At 35.2% G+C, this 15,723-nt stretch overlaps 1 protein-coding gene across 3 annotated transcripts in view; it reads right to left on the reverse strand.

Moving 5' to 3' along the window:
* Positions 1-5,570: 5,570 nt before the first annotated feature.
* The window catches only part of GPM6A (glycoprotein M6A), a 368,945-nt gene continuing 358,792 nt past the window's right edge, over positions 5,571-15,723 (reverse strand). For 2 of the 3 annotated variants that reach the window (XM_024245554.3, XM_054553227.2), the window contains exons 5-7: positions 12,213-12,289; positions 11,594-11,659; positions 5,571-7,690 (exon numbers count right to left, since the gene is read on the reverse strand). In XM_024245554.3, the coding sequence (XP_024101322.1) occupies positions 7,538-7,690; positions 11,594-11,659; positions 12,213-12,289 (296 nt within the window). In that variant the 3' untranslated portion in view covers positions 5,571-7,537. 3 annotated transcript variants of the gene reach the window in all.

Genomic DNA, 15,723 nt, shown 5'->3' on the forward strand with positions numbered 1-15,723 from the left:
CATGGCTGAGCAAGAATGAGCAAGGAGATTTAGAAAGCCAGGGCCAGGGAGTTGCTAGAAAAACCATGAGGAGGTTTTCAGGAGGGCCTCCTGAAATCCAAGGGAAGAATGTGTGGCAGAAAGGAGGGAATGACTGACTATATCAAATAGTCCTCACAAATTGAGTAAGGATCCAATGGCTTGCAAGACCATACCTAATGATCTCTCATTTTTGGCCTCTTTACCTCATTTAATGACTTTTCTTTCATTCATCCACACTGGTTCAACTGTCATTTCAGGTAAAAACCTTTTCTTTACCGTCCCATTTGCCTGGAATGTTTTCCCCCCATATAACTTACATGACTTACTTCCTCAACTCTTTCAAGTTTTAACGAAAATGTTACCTTCTCAGTAAGTCCTCCCCTGAAAATTTACCAACCCAGCCTAACCCTGCAACATTCCTGGAGTATCTCACATGAGTAATTATTCTCCATAGCATGTCTCGCTTCAAAAATACCTTATATTCTATTTATTTATCTAATTAGTATCTGTCTCCCTGCATCAGAATACAAACTATACTAGATTTTTACCTATGACATTCACTGCTAGATCCTAGTGTCTGGAAGATAACTGCAGTGGGGTCTCAAAATCATGTGATACAAAATGAATGAGAACTAAGCATTGGATTTAGCAATCTGGAGAGCATTTGTTACTCTGCCATGACTAATTTCCATGGAGTATTGAATACAGGAGCTGATTACATGGGATTTAAGATGAAATGATAGGAGAGTAACTGGAGGTGATTATACATCTCTTTTACATAAATATGCTGTAGAGGAAAGCAATAAATAGGCTTGCTGTAGATCAATGTAGAATCAAGTGAGGGTGTTTGTTTTTATTTTTATTCTTGTTTGATTATTTTAAGATTGGGATAAACCATTTGAAAGGGAAAAAATGCTGATTCAGAAGAGATTAGAGAGAAAAAAATTTTGGAGTGATAACCTTTCCTCAAGGAGGTGAGGCGCCTATGAGAAGACACCAAATGCTTTGGCCTAAGAAAAATGGGCAATTCATCCACAATAAAAAGAGAAAAAGCAAGGATTATGCATGTTGATGCAGAAAGGTTGACAGAAGAGTAATGGAAATTTACAGAAATGCACTTCTGATTATTTCTAATTTCTCCCTAAAATAGGAAGCAATTTTTAACTCTATGGATAGAAATAGTGTTGGAAGATTGATAAGAGTTTTGATATAGTAACCAACCAGGGGATGTAGAATAGTGAATGCTCCAGACTGTAAGCCAGCAAATTGTGGCTCTCAGGCTAAATCTAGGCCTTCATGAGTTTTTTGTAAATAAAGTTTTATTGGAACACAGAATATGTAAGTGATGGGCATTTATTTACATATTTCTATTATTGTTCTTGCACTATGAAGGTAGAGTTAAGTGGTTGCAACAGAAACCTCATGGCACATAAAACTTCACATATTTGGCCATGTGCAGTAGCTCATACCTATAATCCCAGCTAGTGCAATGGCTCACACCTGTAATCCTAACTACTTGGGAGGCTGAGGCAGGAGGATCACTTGAGCCCAAGAGTTTGAGACCAGATTGAGCAACATAGTTAGACCTCCACCTCGAAAAGAAAAGAAAAGAAAAGAAAAAACTCACATTTTTGCTGTCTGGTCATTTACAGAAAAAAGATTGCCAACCCTGTTCTAGAAAAATGGAGTAGGTTTATTGGGAGTTCTGAGTGCTCACCTAAACTTAGGTGAGTCTCAGCATGTGTTTTACTCCAGCCACATTATGCTATGCAGGCTCAAGTGTGGAGGAATAGGCAGACAGCTGAATTAAATCAAAGTTGGCATCTCACCATGCTTGTTTAAGGAAAATAGAGGGTCAAAGGAGCTGAGTATTTGCCAAGGAAGTTTTTACAATGATGAATTTGCAGTATAAGCTAGTTACTGGGGAAATTAAGGACATAAGGGGAGTGAAAGACTGTAGGAGATCAATAGATAGGTCCTCATGGAGTAAGAAAGCTGGAAACAGCAGATGGAAGGTGGAAATTAGATACCTAAAAATTAGATTATGCATGGTTTGCAATTATTAGAAATTGTGAGTTTTTAGGATTTCAGTGGCTAGGGTGGGATGGGGTCAAAACCATTGGAGGAGAAGAAACAAATACCAGCCTCTGCAACTGACTTGTCAAGGTGTTTATATTAATATCTGAAGTCTTCTCTTGGCTTACCAGAAACCTCTCTTGTTACTTCAAGCATTAATTTTACACTTATATAAATCAATAGGTATTCTATTCAGAGAAATGTGAATGGTACCTGATGATGCTTGGGTATTAGTAGATGTTAAGAAACCAAAGGGGAAAGTCTTAAGCTATTTGTGTCAACTTGTATAAATAGGAAAACTTCGATGTTAAAAATGTATTTTTTCTTTCTTTTTTTTTTTTGAGCCTGTTGCCCAGGCTGGAGTGCAGTGGCGCCATCTCGGCTCACTGCAACCTCCGCCTCCTGGGTTCAAGCGATTCTCCTGCCTCAGGCTCCCGAGTAGCTGGGACTACAGGCGCCCGCCACCACACCTGGCTAATTTTTGTATTTTTAGTACAGACAGGGTTTCACCAAGTTGGCCAGGATGGTCTCAATTTCTTGACCTCGTGATCTGCCAACCTCGGCCTCCCAAAGTGTTGGGATTACAGGCATGAGCCACCGTGCCCAGCCAAAAATGTGATTTTTCTATCATTTGCATTTATCACATTGTTAGTTCTAACCTACTTTGTGTACTACTTACAAGTTATGATCTAGGTGGCTTAGAAAGCATAATTACTTTTAAGTCACGGAGGTGTCATTTGGTAAAATTATTGTCCCGTTAAGTTTCATTCCTGTGTTAAAGTAGTTGGCTGAGTTATTCACACATTCCTTGAAGTGTTGTTAGTATTTCTTAAAACTCAGTCCTTGTTTCTGGGAATCTTCTCTATATATCAAAAGGCTAGATTGACATCATCTTTTCTTTTGAGAAAGGTGATTAATAGATTAGTTAATAGGTGAACAGGTTTCTATAAAAAATAATAGACATCAGAGTTAAATAATTTTCAAAGACCAGAAAAAATTTGCTAATTCTCAATGCTCATTTACTAGAAAACACAAAAGAACTTCATGGTGTATTTTTAGTGGATCATATGGGTAAGCCTTTACTGGCATGTCAACTAATATATCGGCAAAATGGTAATGTTAATTTATTTATGACAAGTTGTATAAATATTTCAAAGAAAAGACATACCAATATCTTTGAGACACACCAAAAAATGTGGAGAGAGAGAAAAAACAATAAATCTGGTGCTTAAAATCTGGTGCTTACATACACATAGTTAGTATCCTAAGTGATACCAAAAAAGCACCTCTGCTCCATCTTTGGTGCAATATTTTTTGATTATTGTTCTTTCCAATATACATGAAATGGTTTGGAGAATTTGACTCACACAGTTAGATTTATCTTCGAATATTATATTTCTATTAGGATGGCGCTCAAGAGACAAAAATAACTGTTGAAAAAAGTAAACAAGCAAACATTGCAACACTTCTCTAAAGACAAAAATAGTTCCCATGTTTAAAATCAGAGCAGCGGTGTTGGGTAGCTGGATGGGATCAGCTCCTCTGTCAGTGGTTTCCAGGTTCTCGGAGACTAAAGAGTGTTCTCTTTAGTGTTCCAACACCTGAACAACAAACACTTGCTCAAGAACCTAGAGTGGAGGGCAAAGAACCCTGAAGAAAACAGTATATGCAGTCTCAATTATTTTTTGCATATTTTTTTACTTAATAGGCTATTATTTCTTGGTCTAATTTGGGGTTTTTGTAGTTTTGACTTTTTAAAATTGTTCCTACATGAAATACATTGCTTCCAATAACATTGCTTTTTACTTTCTATTACTCAAAGAATAATAACAGAATTAGTTGGATTTACACTTACCGGCTCTTCTCCTTTCTATTTTTTAATTTTCCAATTATTTGTTTATTTTTTAAATTTTGTTTGGTATTTCCAAATACTATCTATAAAAGATTCCACAGATTAGCAATACACTGGTCAAAATGATATTATTTCATTTAATATTTTATTTCATTATTCATTTAATAATGAGTTAAAGAATTGATTTCTCTCATTTTTAAGTTGTTTTTCAATTTTATATTGCTAACCTGTGATGAGTTTTTGTGGTAAAGAGCCAAATAACCTAAAATGATCAGAAAGGTAAAATGTTTTTTGTAAGAAGAAACTCAAGGTCCTGGGCTTATTTAAGAAAATAAAAACACTCACATTTGAGCTAGAAGCATTTTACACAGATTTGACTCCATTGACTTAAAACAATCTTTTATCTGAAAACCTCACAGGAAACCAAAGAGAATTTCTTCAATATATTATAGTATAATTTAAATTTCATGGTGGTCATTATAGTTCTGCTACCAGGTTGCCTAAATGAAATGTATTTTAAAATCACCTGTTTCTATTTTGTCTAAGGTAAATAAATAAATAAAACAAAGATCTACTTGTTCTTTGAAGAAATCTGATATTTTTAAGTTTCAACATAAAGAATGAAACTATTTACATGCAAGTTAGAGCTGATCTACACACATCTTATTCTCAAAGTAAGTAATTTCCTTACGCTTAATATTAACCTTAAAATTCTCAAAAGGAAATTACTTGCTTTAAGGATAAAATGCACATTTTTACAAAGAGAAATTGACTTTTCAGTTTTCAAACATTATAATAATCTTATAATAATCCACTTTTTGTAAAGCATATATTATAAAATTGTTGTTCATATTCATATTGTATAGTATACAATTATTATGTTACAGCTATTATAAGAATTTAATAAACACTGGAAGTGAGAATTATCATTTCATAAGATATAGGTAGAAAATAATTTTATTTTCTTAAAAATAACTTTTAAAAACATAATTAAAATCCTTTGGCTACATCTACTTATAATTATTGTAGATATTTCTAACATAAGTTCATGAGGTTTTCATGTTCCCATTCAAAGTAGTATGTAAGTAGAGACTAATATAATTCCTTAAGCCTTATGAAAATTAGTATTTTTATTGATAACTATCTTATTATTTTTAACTTGCCATAACTTCTAGTTTGGCCAGAAGAAATCAGATCTAAAACATACAAAGCCTAGAAAAAATGTAAATACACTTAAATTTCATTGCTCTCACCTTTGTATTTTGAAGCAAACCAAGAAAGCATTTTTCTTTCTGAATTGCATTAGGCTTTTTTTTTCTCTGTTAGTTTGTGGAGTACTAAAGGAAACACAAAACAATAGAGATCAGACAAGAAAATGGCAGCACTCAGAAAAAGTTATCATTTTCTAAATAAAATAACCTCCAAAGTCTTTACTCCCTCTATCCAGCATTCTGATATTGAATATTTACGCACAGAATTGTCATTGAATTTGGACATGTTAGGTCAGCTCAGCTGAAGTAGAATCATAAGGGGATGGCATCTATTGTACTTGAAAAGAGTTCACACACATAGGAAAGAGGAATAAACAAAACAAAAAAGAAAAAAAATACACTGCAGAAGCTAATAATAAGTACACAAAGTACACAAGTGTATTTATTACATTTTGCAAGCACTTTGTTCTACATTTCAAAAACGCCACCATCAAGCTGTTGGCACATTTATGTACAAAACAGATTAATTGTAATGCCTGCTACAAAGCACTCTGTGAAAATACAAACTCTAATACCAGAAATAAAAGCCAAAAGTGTCAACATCATTACATAAGTTGAAAAGACAGTTTTAGAAATTATCACAAACTGTTAAGACATGGAACTGAAACACTATAATATAGAATTTAAAGAAGCCCATTAATACTTTTGCTGAATATCTGTAATACTGTATATATCAGAAAAATTTTGAACCAGTAAGATAATCTAAGCATAAAGAAAAGGAAGCAAAATGAACCCCAAATTTATTAAATAATACTATGGAATGCATAATCATGCCACAGATATCCCTAGTAGTACCCCCTACCTACTACAAGAACTTGTAAAATTACTGATGATGCATGACTAGTCATTGTACAAAGATCGTTTCACTCAATAAATTTTTATTAGAAATGCAGTTACACTGAGAAAGGATTTCACAATGGTCAAATCAGTGCACAATACTACCTAGTTTTATACACTGACAAAAACGTCTTGTCAGGCTACATCATTTTAGAAGACACTTTACAGCATTCTTGTAGCATTAGAAATAATCAAAAGAAGAGAGTCAAGGTTAAAACAAACACCAAATTTGGTCCAATAATACTGATTGCTCTTTTTTAAAATTCCTTTGATACAGGTACTTTTTATAAATGAATATGAATGAACATTCGGTTAAAATGACTTACTTGAAATAAAAACACAAATATATCACTACACTTTCAAACAATACATTCTATAGGGGCCTCTGACCACACTTTAGAAAACACTACAGGTAAACCAACATAGATTGGAAGGCTGCAAGCAAAGCTATTATATTAATGGAAGCCTTTTCAAATATATCATACACATTTTAGGAATAGTTTACAGAGGTGCAATCCATTAAAACTTTTAAAGTAGGTAAAACAACTTCCGAGGGGTTAGTGTGCTTATTTGTAATAAACCACCTTCATAAAGGTAATTAATTTTCCACATTAGCATATTAAAAGTTCCAATCCAGCCACTTCTTAAATCACAAAGAGATCATTCTTCAATAGTCTACAGTAGTTATTTCCATTAAAATTGTCTCTATATACTAAACTTTAAAAGGTAAGCCTGGTGTCACAATCTTAAAAAGGCAACTAGCCATGCATTAGCATTACTGTTTCTACATGCTCACAACATAAACATGAGTAATCTGAGGGAAATACCTTTTAAGAACATCAAGAAAAAGTACAATGTTAACAAAGATAAGAAGCACTTTTTTTTTAAACCTACTCTTACAAATTTAGAAATTGCACCTTAGATTGATGAAAACATGAACCAGGGCCTATAGTAATATGGCCACTGATCTTCAGACAAAATTTCCGTATTTCAAGAGTCATCATGATGTCATCTCTATCTATTGTTCATAATGTACAATGGTCCCTTTGAAGGTTACCTGTAGTTAAACTAGTTACCGAAATCAAAACTAAAAAGTATAAAAAGCTATTTTCTTTTCAAAACATAAGAAATAATGCAAAAGGTGTTATGTATAACACATGGGAAGTGGTTAAAAATCAAACAAATCTTTGCATTTGACAATGTTAGTATCTTTGATTTTACAGAACTAGTAAATGAGTTTGAGAAATTTCAAAAAAAAGGCTGGATAGGAGCTTGTAGAAAAGATCTGATTTACATCAATTTAATAAATTGGGAAATTTAAGTGCTAAACAACAAAGAATTGTACTCAGGTGATTCATAAGTCACCTTACATATCATTGATGAGAAGCACTTTCGTTTTGTTTTTTAAAGGTTGGATGGTTGGATGGCCCTTAGTTAAACACCAATGCATTCAAATCGTAGAAAGAACAGGAAGACGCATTTATGTGTATGCATTGAGCCGCTCTTTGGAGCGAGTAGAGTGGATGTCATGAAGCTCTTGCTCTTCCTTCGACTTGATGTCTTCATACTTCTGCATCCGGCAGGCGTCTTTCACATAGGCCCAGTTGGCAGACAGAACCATAAGGTAGTGAACCTAATCAAAGACAAAAATAATTTATATTGGAAGTTTGTTCAGTGTCTTCATTACACCTTGCTATCTCGAAAGAAGTCTTCGAATTATAGATCTATATAGGAAATGTTCACATATAAAATGGAAACAAAATTTCTTTGGTAATAGAAACAATATGAAATATATTTTTCATTCCTCCAACTATATCCCACCATATTCTTGGCACCATTTCTTTCACTATCTCTTTCTCTGTTTCAATTCTTGGAAGTAATCCAAAACTAATTCTTAATCTTTATGGGATGTTTCCTGCCTAATGTGTCCTCATTTGCCCAAACCATAGATGATTCATTTCATGTTCATGTATCTATGTTTTATAATCCATAATCAGAAATATTTTCACATACCGTTTGTGTCTGACTTGAATTAACTGGAGGTTCTATTACCCCAATTAAAGAGAGATCATGGAAACCCCCAAATATACCTGTGGATTTGATTATCAGGTTAATTTTGCATATGATGAATTTTGTAGTTTCTTTTCTATTATAAACTACAGGAGATAAAATATTGTGTTACATGGATTTTTTATATGTATATACATTCACAAAAACTAGAATAGTGCCATGTTCAAAAAGGAAGCTCCTGGTTTGTCTTGAGTAATGAAGTTGCTGGAGAAATAAAGCTCCTTTATTTGACTTGAGTTTACCCAGCAATGAGACCGCTTATTTGTTTTTCTTTTCTTTCTTCCCTCTTGGTCCACAGGGGAGATAAAGCAGCTTTCCACATGACGAATTTTGATGAATAGGGAAGAGAAACTAAGTTGACAGTTATTTACTTTCTCTGAGTTTTAAAGGGTGGGCAATATTTTAATCCAACATTCAGAAAAATAGAACACTTAGATTTTGATGATTAGTAAACAATACATTGAAAGAGGAGGCGGGCTGGTTCTAGAAAAGTACAGACGGATATAAAGAATGCAATGTCAGTTCTAAATAATGAATATTGTGGTGTGTTCAGGTAGTCAACAAACAGCAAAAAACAAAACAATTTTGACACGGGATGTAGGGGAAAAGATGCATACCACTATAAATAACCTATTTTTAGAATTTTCTGTTTCCTCTGAAGTTTAGCATTTTGTTTAAGGAACACTCTAAGCCACCTGAAAGCAGGGGCTGTGAGTTATATTCTTGTACATTATGGCATTTACATAGTGAAAGCATAATCACTGTATATATATATACGGATTAAATAAGGCTTATACACATAATGAAGTTTATGCAGTATTTTGTTGCTGTAAAATATCAAGTGCTGTGGAGAGTGCTTAGTACATAGCAGATACAAATTTGCCAAATAAATGAATATATTTTTCAATCTTCAAAAACTTTTCATAATATCTGAGAAAATGTGGCCCCCAAATTATTATTAAATATGTATGAGTGTGGCCAGGTGCGGTGGCTCACGCCTGTAATCCCAGCACTTTGGGAGGCCAAGGCAGGTTGATCACTTGAGGTCAGGAATTCAAGACCAGCCTGGCCAACATGGTGAAACCCCATCTCTACTAAAAATACAAAAAATAGCTGGGTGTGGTGGCACGTGCCTGTAATCCCAGCTACTTGGAAGGATGAGGCAGGAGAATGGATTGAACCTGGGAGGCAGAGGTTGCAGTGAGCTGAGATCATGATACTCTTCTCTAGCCTGGGCAACGGAGTGAGACTCTGTCTCAAAAAAATACATATATATATATATATATATATTTACATAATATATATATGTAATACAGGCATTTCCTCTGGCCTTAAGGGGAACCCAAGCTGCAGGGCTTATTACTGTCCCTCACTAGGTGAACAGTGATTACTGAAATCTGGTCCAATGCTAAGTTGACTTACTTTGTCAGCATGTAGGACTTCCTAACTTCTCTACAAATAATGGAGTAGAGTAGAACAGAGTAAGTTCCTAAGAAATATTATTAATAACATTACAATTACTATTCTCAAGTTCTTAATATTAAGTTTTTAAGAAATATTATTAATAATAAAGTCCCTGCTTTATTATTCCTGGTACTAGCAGCATAAGTACCAGGAACAGTAGCAGTAGTTATATTTTACCTGTCTCCTAAGACCTACATCATTATCAGAGCTAATAAGTTGGAAATACTTAGGTCAATCATTTAAGCTAGTATGGGGTTTTGTGATGACTCTAGACAGAGAAAATAACCCCCAGATAATGCTTAGTACTTGAAAAAATAATCTTCTAAGCTTTCTGTTTTAAATAAAATGTACATATAGCTTTAAGTATATGCAAAGCATAGATTGCTTAAGAAATACATAGTATATAAATTTCTATCATCTCAAAATCTGTTGATTTGTTTTCAGAGTAAGCATTTTCAGGGACATTTAAATAACACTTGTCTAAATAGGTGTTTTTCACTAGTGTATACCTGTATTTTTAGACAGAATTTTATATGCACATATACGTAGCAAATGCAAACAAATATTTATTATAGTCCACTTTTTAAAAGATACCTTCACAGACTTCTTGTACCTGGGTATACATTGCTCGTACATACCCGTGTCATTAAAGTTTTTGACAGTATAGGAATGGGTGTATGAACACAAAGGTACATATGTTTCCTCTGATATCACAACCAGCATGTTTTCTCCTAAGGACCATAATGTTTGGTATATCATTGGCCAGAACTTGTTGATTCTTCCCCAGGGCATAGTTTAGCATTAATTTTAGGTTGAGAATATAAGGCCTTTGCTTTTGTTCTATTTTGATCCCCCCAATTAATCAACCAACATGATCTTTATCAAGAGTCTCATATTCTGAAACAAAATTTCTATATAGAGGTTTATTGTCACTGTATCAAAAATGTTGAGCAATGCTAAAGTAACAAAACATGGAAAATTCATGTTAGGACTGACATAGTCAGTTTTATTGAATATATATGTAAGTCATTTTTAATAAAACAAATTAAATACAAAATATTTATGAAATCAGTAAAATAACCACTCTGACATGGCTAATTAGCACGTTAGTATTTTCTCATCATTCTTACTTTTAGTCTCTGACAAGAGAAAAACAATTTTTTAAGAAAGTGTTCCTTTCACCAATACATTAGATAGATATTGGCACCATGAGGAAAAGAATTAAATAAATTCCAATTCATTCACCATCTTTACATATTGACTCAGCTGTCACAGTCGTGAGGTTACTGGGAGTCCTTCTAGGGCTCTAGACTACTCATCCTCAAGGATACAAACACAGACTGAAGATATTGGCTGCAAAAGCTATTACTGATGCTCAGAGCACTTGCTCAGGGTTGATATTTGGCATTCCAGTGGGCATACTGGAACTCATGCCAAGTTAGAAAGGAGGAGACTGGCCCTGGCAAGTGGTAGATCCTCCTCACTGTGTAAAAGCTTGATGTCGTAAAGGAAGATCTAAAGACTGGCTCTTAATATTTCTGAAGCAAATTAGATATAGAAGACATGACTTGAAACTACTCACATTTATTTTTTTTAATAACCTAATTTGTTTTTCATAAATGACTGTATATGGCTTTTTAATGTTCTCAGTTAAGGAAAAAAAAAGTAAATCAAGGAATTGATTAGATTACTCACAATGTCACATTGGTATATACATATATGCTACAGAAATAATTTTTATATTTATAGTTATCTAATATCTAAAATCCTAATGAATTACTATTTTTGTTAATGTTCTCAATATGGTAATAATAATATTTCTTGGGGTTTAGCCTTGTTGTTGACTTACTTACTTTCCCATTGTTTCCCCTGCTTTTTTTAATCTGATGAAATAAATGTGTTTTACATGGACTTCAAACTTTAGAGGTAGTTTATCATCTCTACAAGCAAATAGCTCCGGAATTCACATTGAAAACCAAGCACCAGCGCTTTGAGGTCTTACCATAGCAATGACTGCTGCCCCAGCTCCAGCAAGCGCCACAATAAACAAGTGGAAGGTCATGTTCAGCTGCAAAAGAAACCACAGAGAATCAAAATGTGTCAGAGTTTCAGGTAGAAGAGAGGTCAAGATTGCTACCGTCTTATAAACAAGACTTTGTACATCTTAAATGAAAGCAAGCCTGTGATAAATCACCCACCTGATTAAAACAGATTATTACAATATATTTTCCACTGCAAATCATTTCAATCATTTCAACTTCATCATTATAACATAATTTCATTATAAAGATGAGACAATGATTAATAATGATGGTTTTCATCAGTAACATTATAACAATGTAAGGAGGGCTATGCTCTCTTTAAAAATAACTTCATCATGTTTTCAGCCTTCATTAAAATGAGTTTCCAGAAAATTTGAAAGTTATTATAATTTTTATTGGAATATGCAGAGCATCTAATTCCTATTTATCCTCTACTCCCCCTGAATAACACTACTTCAGGTAAAATTGCCTCTGATAGAATAAAGGGAAAAGTTAATATAGATTTAGTTTAATACATTATCCAAATAATAAAATGAATGCTAAAATTCTGACAAAATTAAAGGCTGTAAAAACACTCACCTCAGTAGATTCGCACATCCTCAAGAAATTCTCAGAGACAGTACAAATTTTCTTTTCCTCTCCAATTGTCACAATTCCTACAATGTGTGGAAAATGACAGTTTAGCAGTATAAATGTTTTGAAGAGCCAAGCGAGAAAAAAATGAGTTTTTGCTAATCAAATCTAAGCAAGTTCCATTTTATCTTATGTTATGTTACAGTGGAAAAATTACCTAGCTTTCATTGTGGATAATAACTATGCATAGAATTATGAATATAATATACAAGACTATTTAGCCCTCAAGCAATTTAAATAATTTCAATCTGAATTCAATTGAATCTCACCACCAGAATTTCCAGACTCAATTATAGCCAGTTTATTGGTTTGGCCCATTAATGTGATAGTAGAGGCATCACAATTATTTTGTTAACTATGCCCCAGACTGTGCTGAAGTCAGGATCTAAATTTGTTCAGCTGGTGCAATGCTTCTGTTAATCTATAAAAGCATACTGCCCGAAGGAGTACTTTTCTTTCTGCCAGTTTTGCAAACAATGCTATTAGTAACAGGAAATGAAAAGTTGCCATTTCACTTCTATTTACCCCTGTTCCAGTTGGTTCATAGACCAACTGCATTAGAATCACCTAGGAAATTGTCAAAAATACGTATTTTTAGACTGTAACACAAAACTGATAGATGGGAATCTATGAATATTAGGCCTAGAACACTGCATTTTTAAAACAAGCACAGAGGTAATTCACTGGCGTGTGTGTCTCATCTTAGAGAGCAAAAGTAACCAAGTTCATCTGATCATGGCTCTTTAATTTTATTTTCTGAACTCTTGAAGTGCTAAACACATACAGGCATGATAAAACACATTCAGGACATTCTAATATCTAAGATTTTAGCATTTGCTGCTCTTTAGTTGCTTTTGTTGTTGTTGTTGTTTTATTTTTATGGTTTGTTTTGTTTTGTTTGAGACGGAGTCTCACTCTGTCACCCAGGCTGGAGTATAGTGGTGCAATCTCAGCTAACTGCAACCTACGCCTCCCGGGTTCAAGTAATTCTCATGCCTCAGCCTCCAGAGTAGCTGGGATTACAGGTGCACGCCACCACACCCAGCTAATTTTTCTGTTTTTAGTAGAGACGAGTTTCACCATGTTCACCAGACTGGTCTCAGACTCCTGACCCCAAGTGATCTGCCCGCCTCAGCCTTCCCAAAGTGCCAGAATTACAGGTATGAGCCACGGTGCCAGGCCTTCTTTATTTAGTTTTAATATGTATATGTATTTACATATTCTTAGCTTTATGGGGTGTCCTCAACTCTCCCTCTCTTACAGAGCTGCTGCTATTAGTTTCTTCTTTGCCAATAGTTTGTGGAATCTATTTCAGTGTGAAAAATCTATTTGCAGTAAACAAACACAGAGATCCCTCTCTACAGCCTTTCCTTTCTGCCAAGATAGTTCTAAGAGTGGGTAAAAATTTGAAAGGGTTCTCTCATGAGATTTCCTCCCTAAAAAATCACCATTGTTGAAAAAGCTTCCGGTCAAAGCTCTCTGTCTTCATAGTGAACCATTACAGACTTTATTTTGTGGAATATTTATGTTGTGCTTACATTTCCTTATCCATTTCTCAATTCACGTTTTCAGCAAAACACCTAGAAAGTGTTGCCTAACCTCACTGCAATTCCTTTCCTTTCATTTCTACTTAAATCCTCTCAAGTCATATTTTGCCCCAACCCCCCTCCATGGAAATTTTTCTTATAAAGATCACTAATGACCTCCAAGGACTGATTCTCAGTTTTCGTCTTCTTGCAAGTTGACAGTATTAAACACAGTTGATGCCCACCTTTTCCTTCATGCTCTCTTCATTTGGCTTCTAAAATCTACAGTTTTCAGTTTCTGCCTTTCTGATCTCATTGGCTCCTTCTTCTCAAATTTTTGTCTGTTGCCTCCTCTTCTCTCTGACCTCTTAAGTTGCAGCTTCCCACCCTTCACTCCTCAGCCTTTTTTCTCCCATGCATGTCTTATCCAGTCCCAGATATTTAAATATTATCCTAAATCTATGTGGCCATCCCACATCACTCTTCTGAAATCAGGATTCATATATCCAATTTCTTATCTGACAATTGTATTTGGATTTCTAATAAGCATTAAAAAAAAAAACTTCTGCTCTTCTCCTTTGCTGGCTCCACTCCCAAGCAAACACTTCTCATAGCCTTTCCTATCTTTCTTGATAGGAAATCTTACCACTTGCTCAGTCAAAAGAAATTCCTCCTTGAATTCTCTTTTTTTCCCCCCAAACCCTACATGCAATCTATCAGGAAATTCTGCTGCCTCTATGTTCAAAATACATCCATAATCAGACCGATTCTTCCCACCTCCCTTGCCATCTCCTCATCCAAGCCACCAAAATCTCCCACTTGGATTAGTATCATTTGCTAACTGGCTTCCTCACTTCTACCCTTCCTACAAACCATTCTTCAAGTAGCAGCCAGAGTAATCCTTCTATTATTAGTCAGACCATCTCCTTCCTCTGCCAAAATCTGTAATGACTCTCTACTCCCCTCAGAATAAAGCCCCACACCTATAATGTTCTGTAATGCACTCATCAAGATGGTACATCGCGGGAACTCGTAGACTTCATCTCAATCTTTTGTCCTACTGTCTTATTCTACTTCAGACACATTGGATTCCCTGTTGTTTCCTGAGAAGCCAGGTATCATATTGGCTTGGTAACTTAGCACCGGCTCTTCTCTCTGACAAGAATATTCCCAGAGCTGAGTTCCTCCTGTCCTTCAAATGAAACTACTCAGTGCAACTTTTCTACATCATTAAAAAAAATACTATTGTTACAGTAGGTAGTCAGACATGAGCAGAGCAAGAGAGTCCCCCAACTCACTGCCCACCAAGGATGTCAGGCCACCATCAGGTGACAGTCAGGCAGTTGTTAACTGTCTTTCTAAAATAATAATTGGTCACAGCTGGCTCCTAATAAAGAAACACCAGTAGCTGGTGATCAGCAGCTTCTTGATATGAACTCAGGAGTCGGACAAGCGGGCTCAAGCCTGCACACTAAGAGGCAAAATGGCAGAGTGTAACTGATATATGACCTTCCTCTAGGAACACTCACATGAGCATGTGTGCAACTCCAGAAAACACACTGCACATGCAGTCCCTCCCAAGTGCTGACCACCCACTGCACATGCGGACAGCCCACCTCAAGGGAAGAACCAGGTGAGAAGTATACAAGACCCTAGAAGAAGGCCAATGTATAAAACCCCAAGTCAAAAGATCAAACAGGGCACTTGATCTCTCAAGTCGCCCGCTTGGCCCTTTTCCAACTCTACTTTCTTTCATTCCTGCTCTAAAACTCTTTTTTTTTTTTTTTGAGATGGAGTCTGGCTCTTTCGCCCAGGCCAGACTGCAGTGGTGCTATCTCGGCTCACTGCAAGCTCCGCCTCCCGGGTTCACACCATTCTCCCGCCTCAGCCTGCTCTAAAACTTTTTAATAGACTTTCAGTCCTGCTCTGAA

This window comes from Pongo abelii, chromosome 3, assembly GCF_028885655.2.
Source record: "Pongo abelii isolate AG06213 chromosome 3, NHGRI_mPonAbe1-v2.0_pri, whole genome shotgun sequence".
Classification (NCBI taxonomy): Eukaryota; Metazoa; Chordata; class Mammalia; order Primates; family Hominidae; genus Pongo; species Pongo abelii.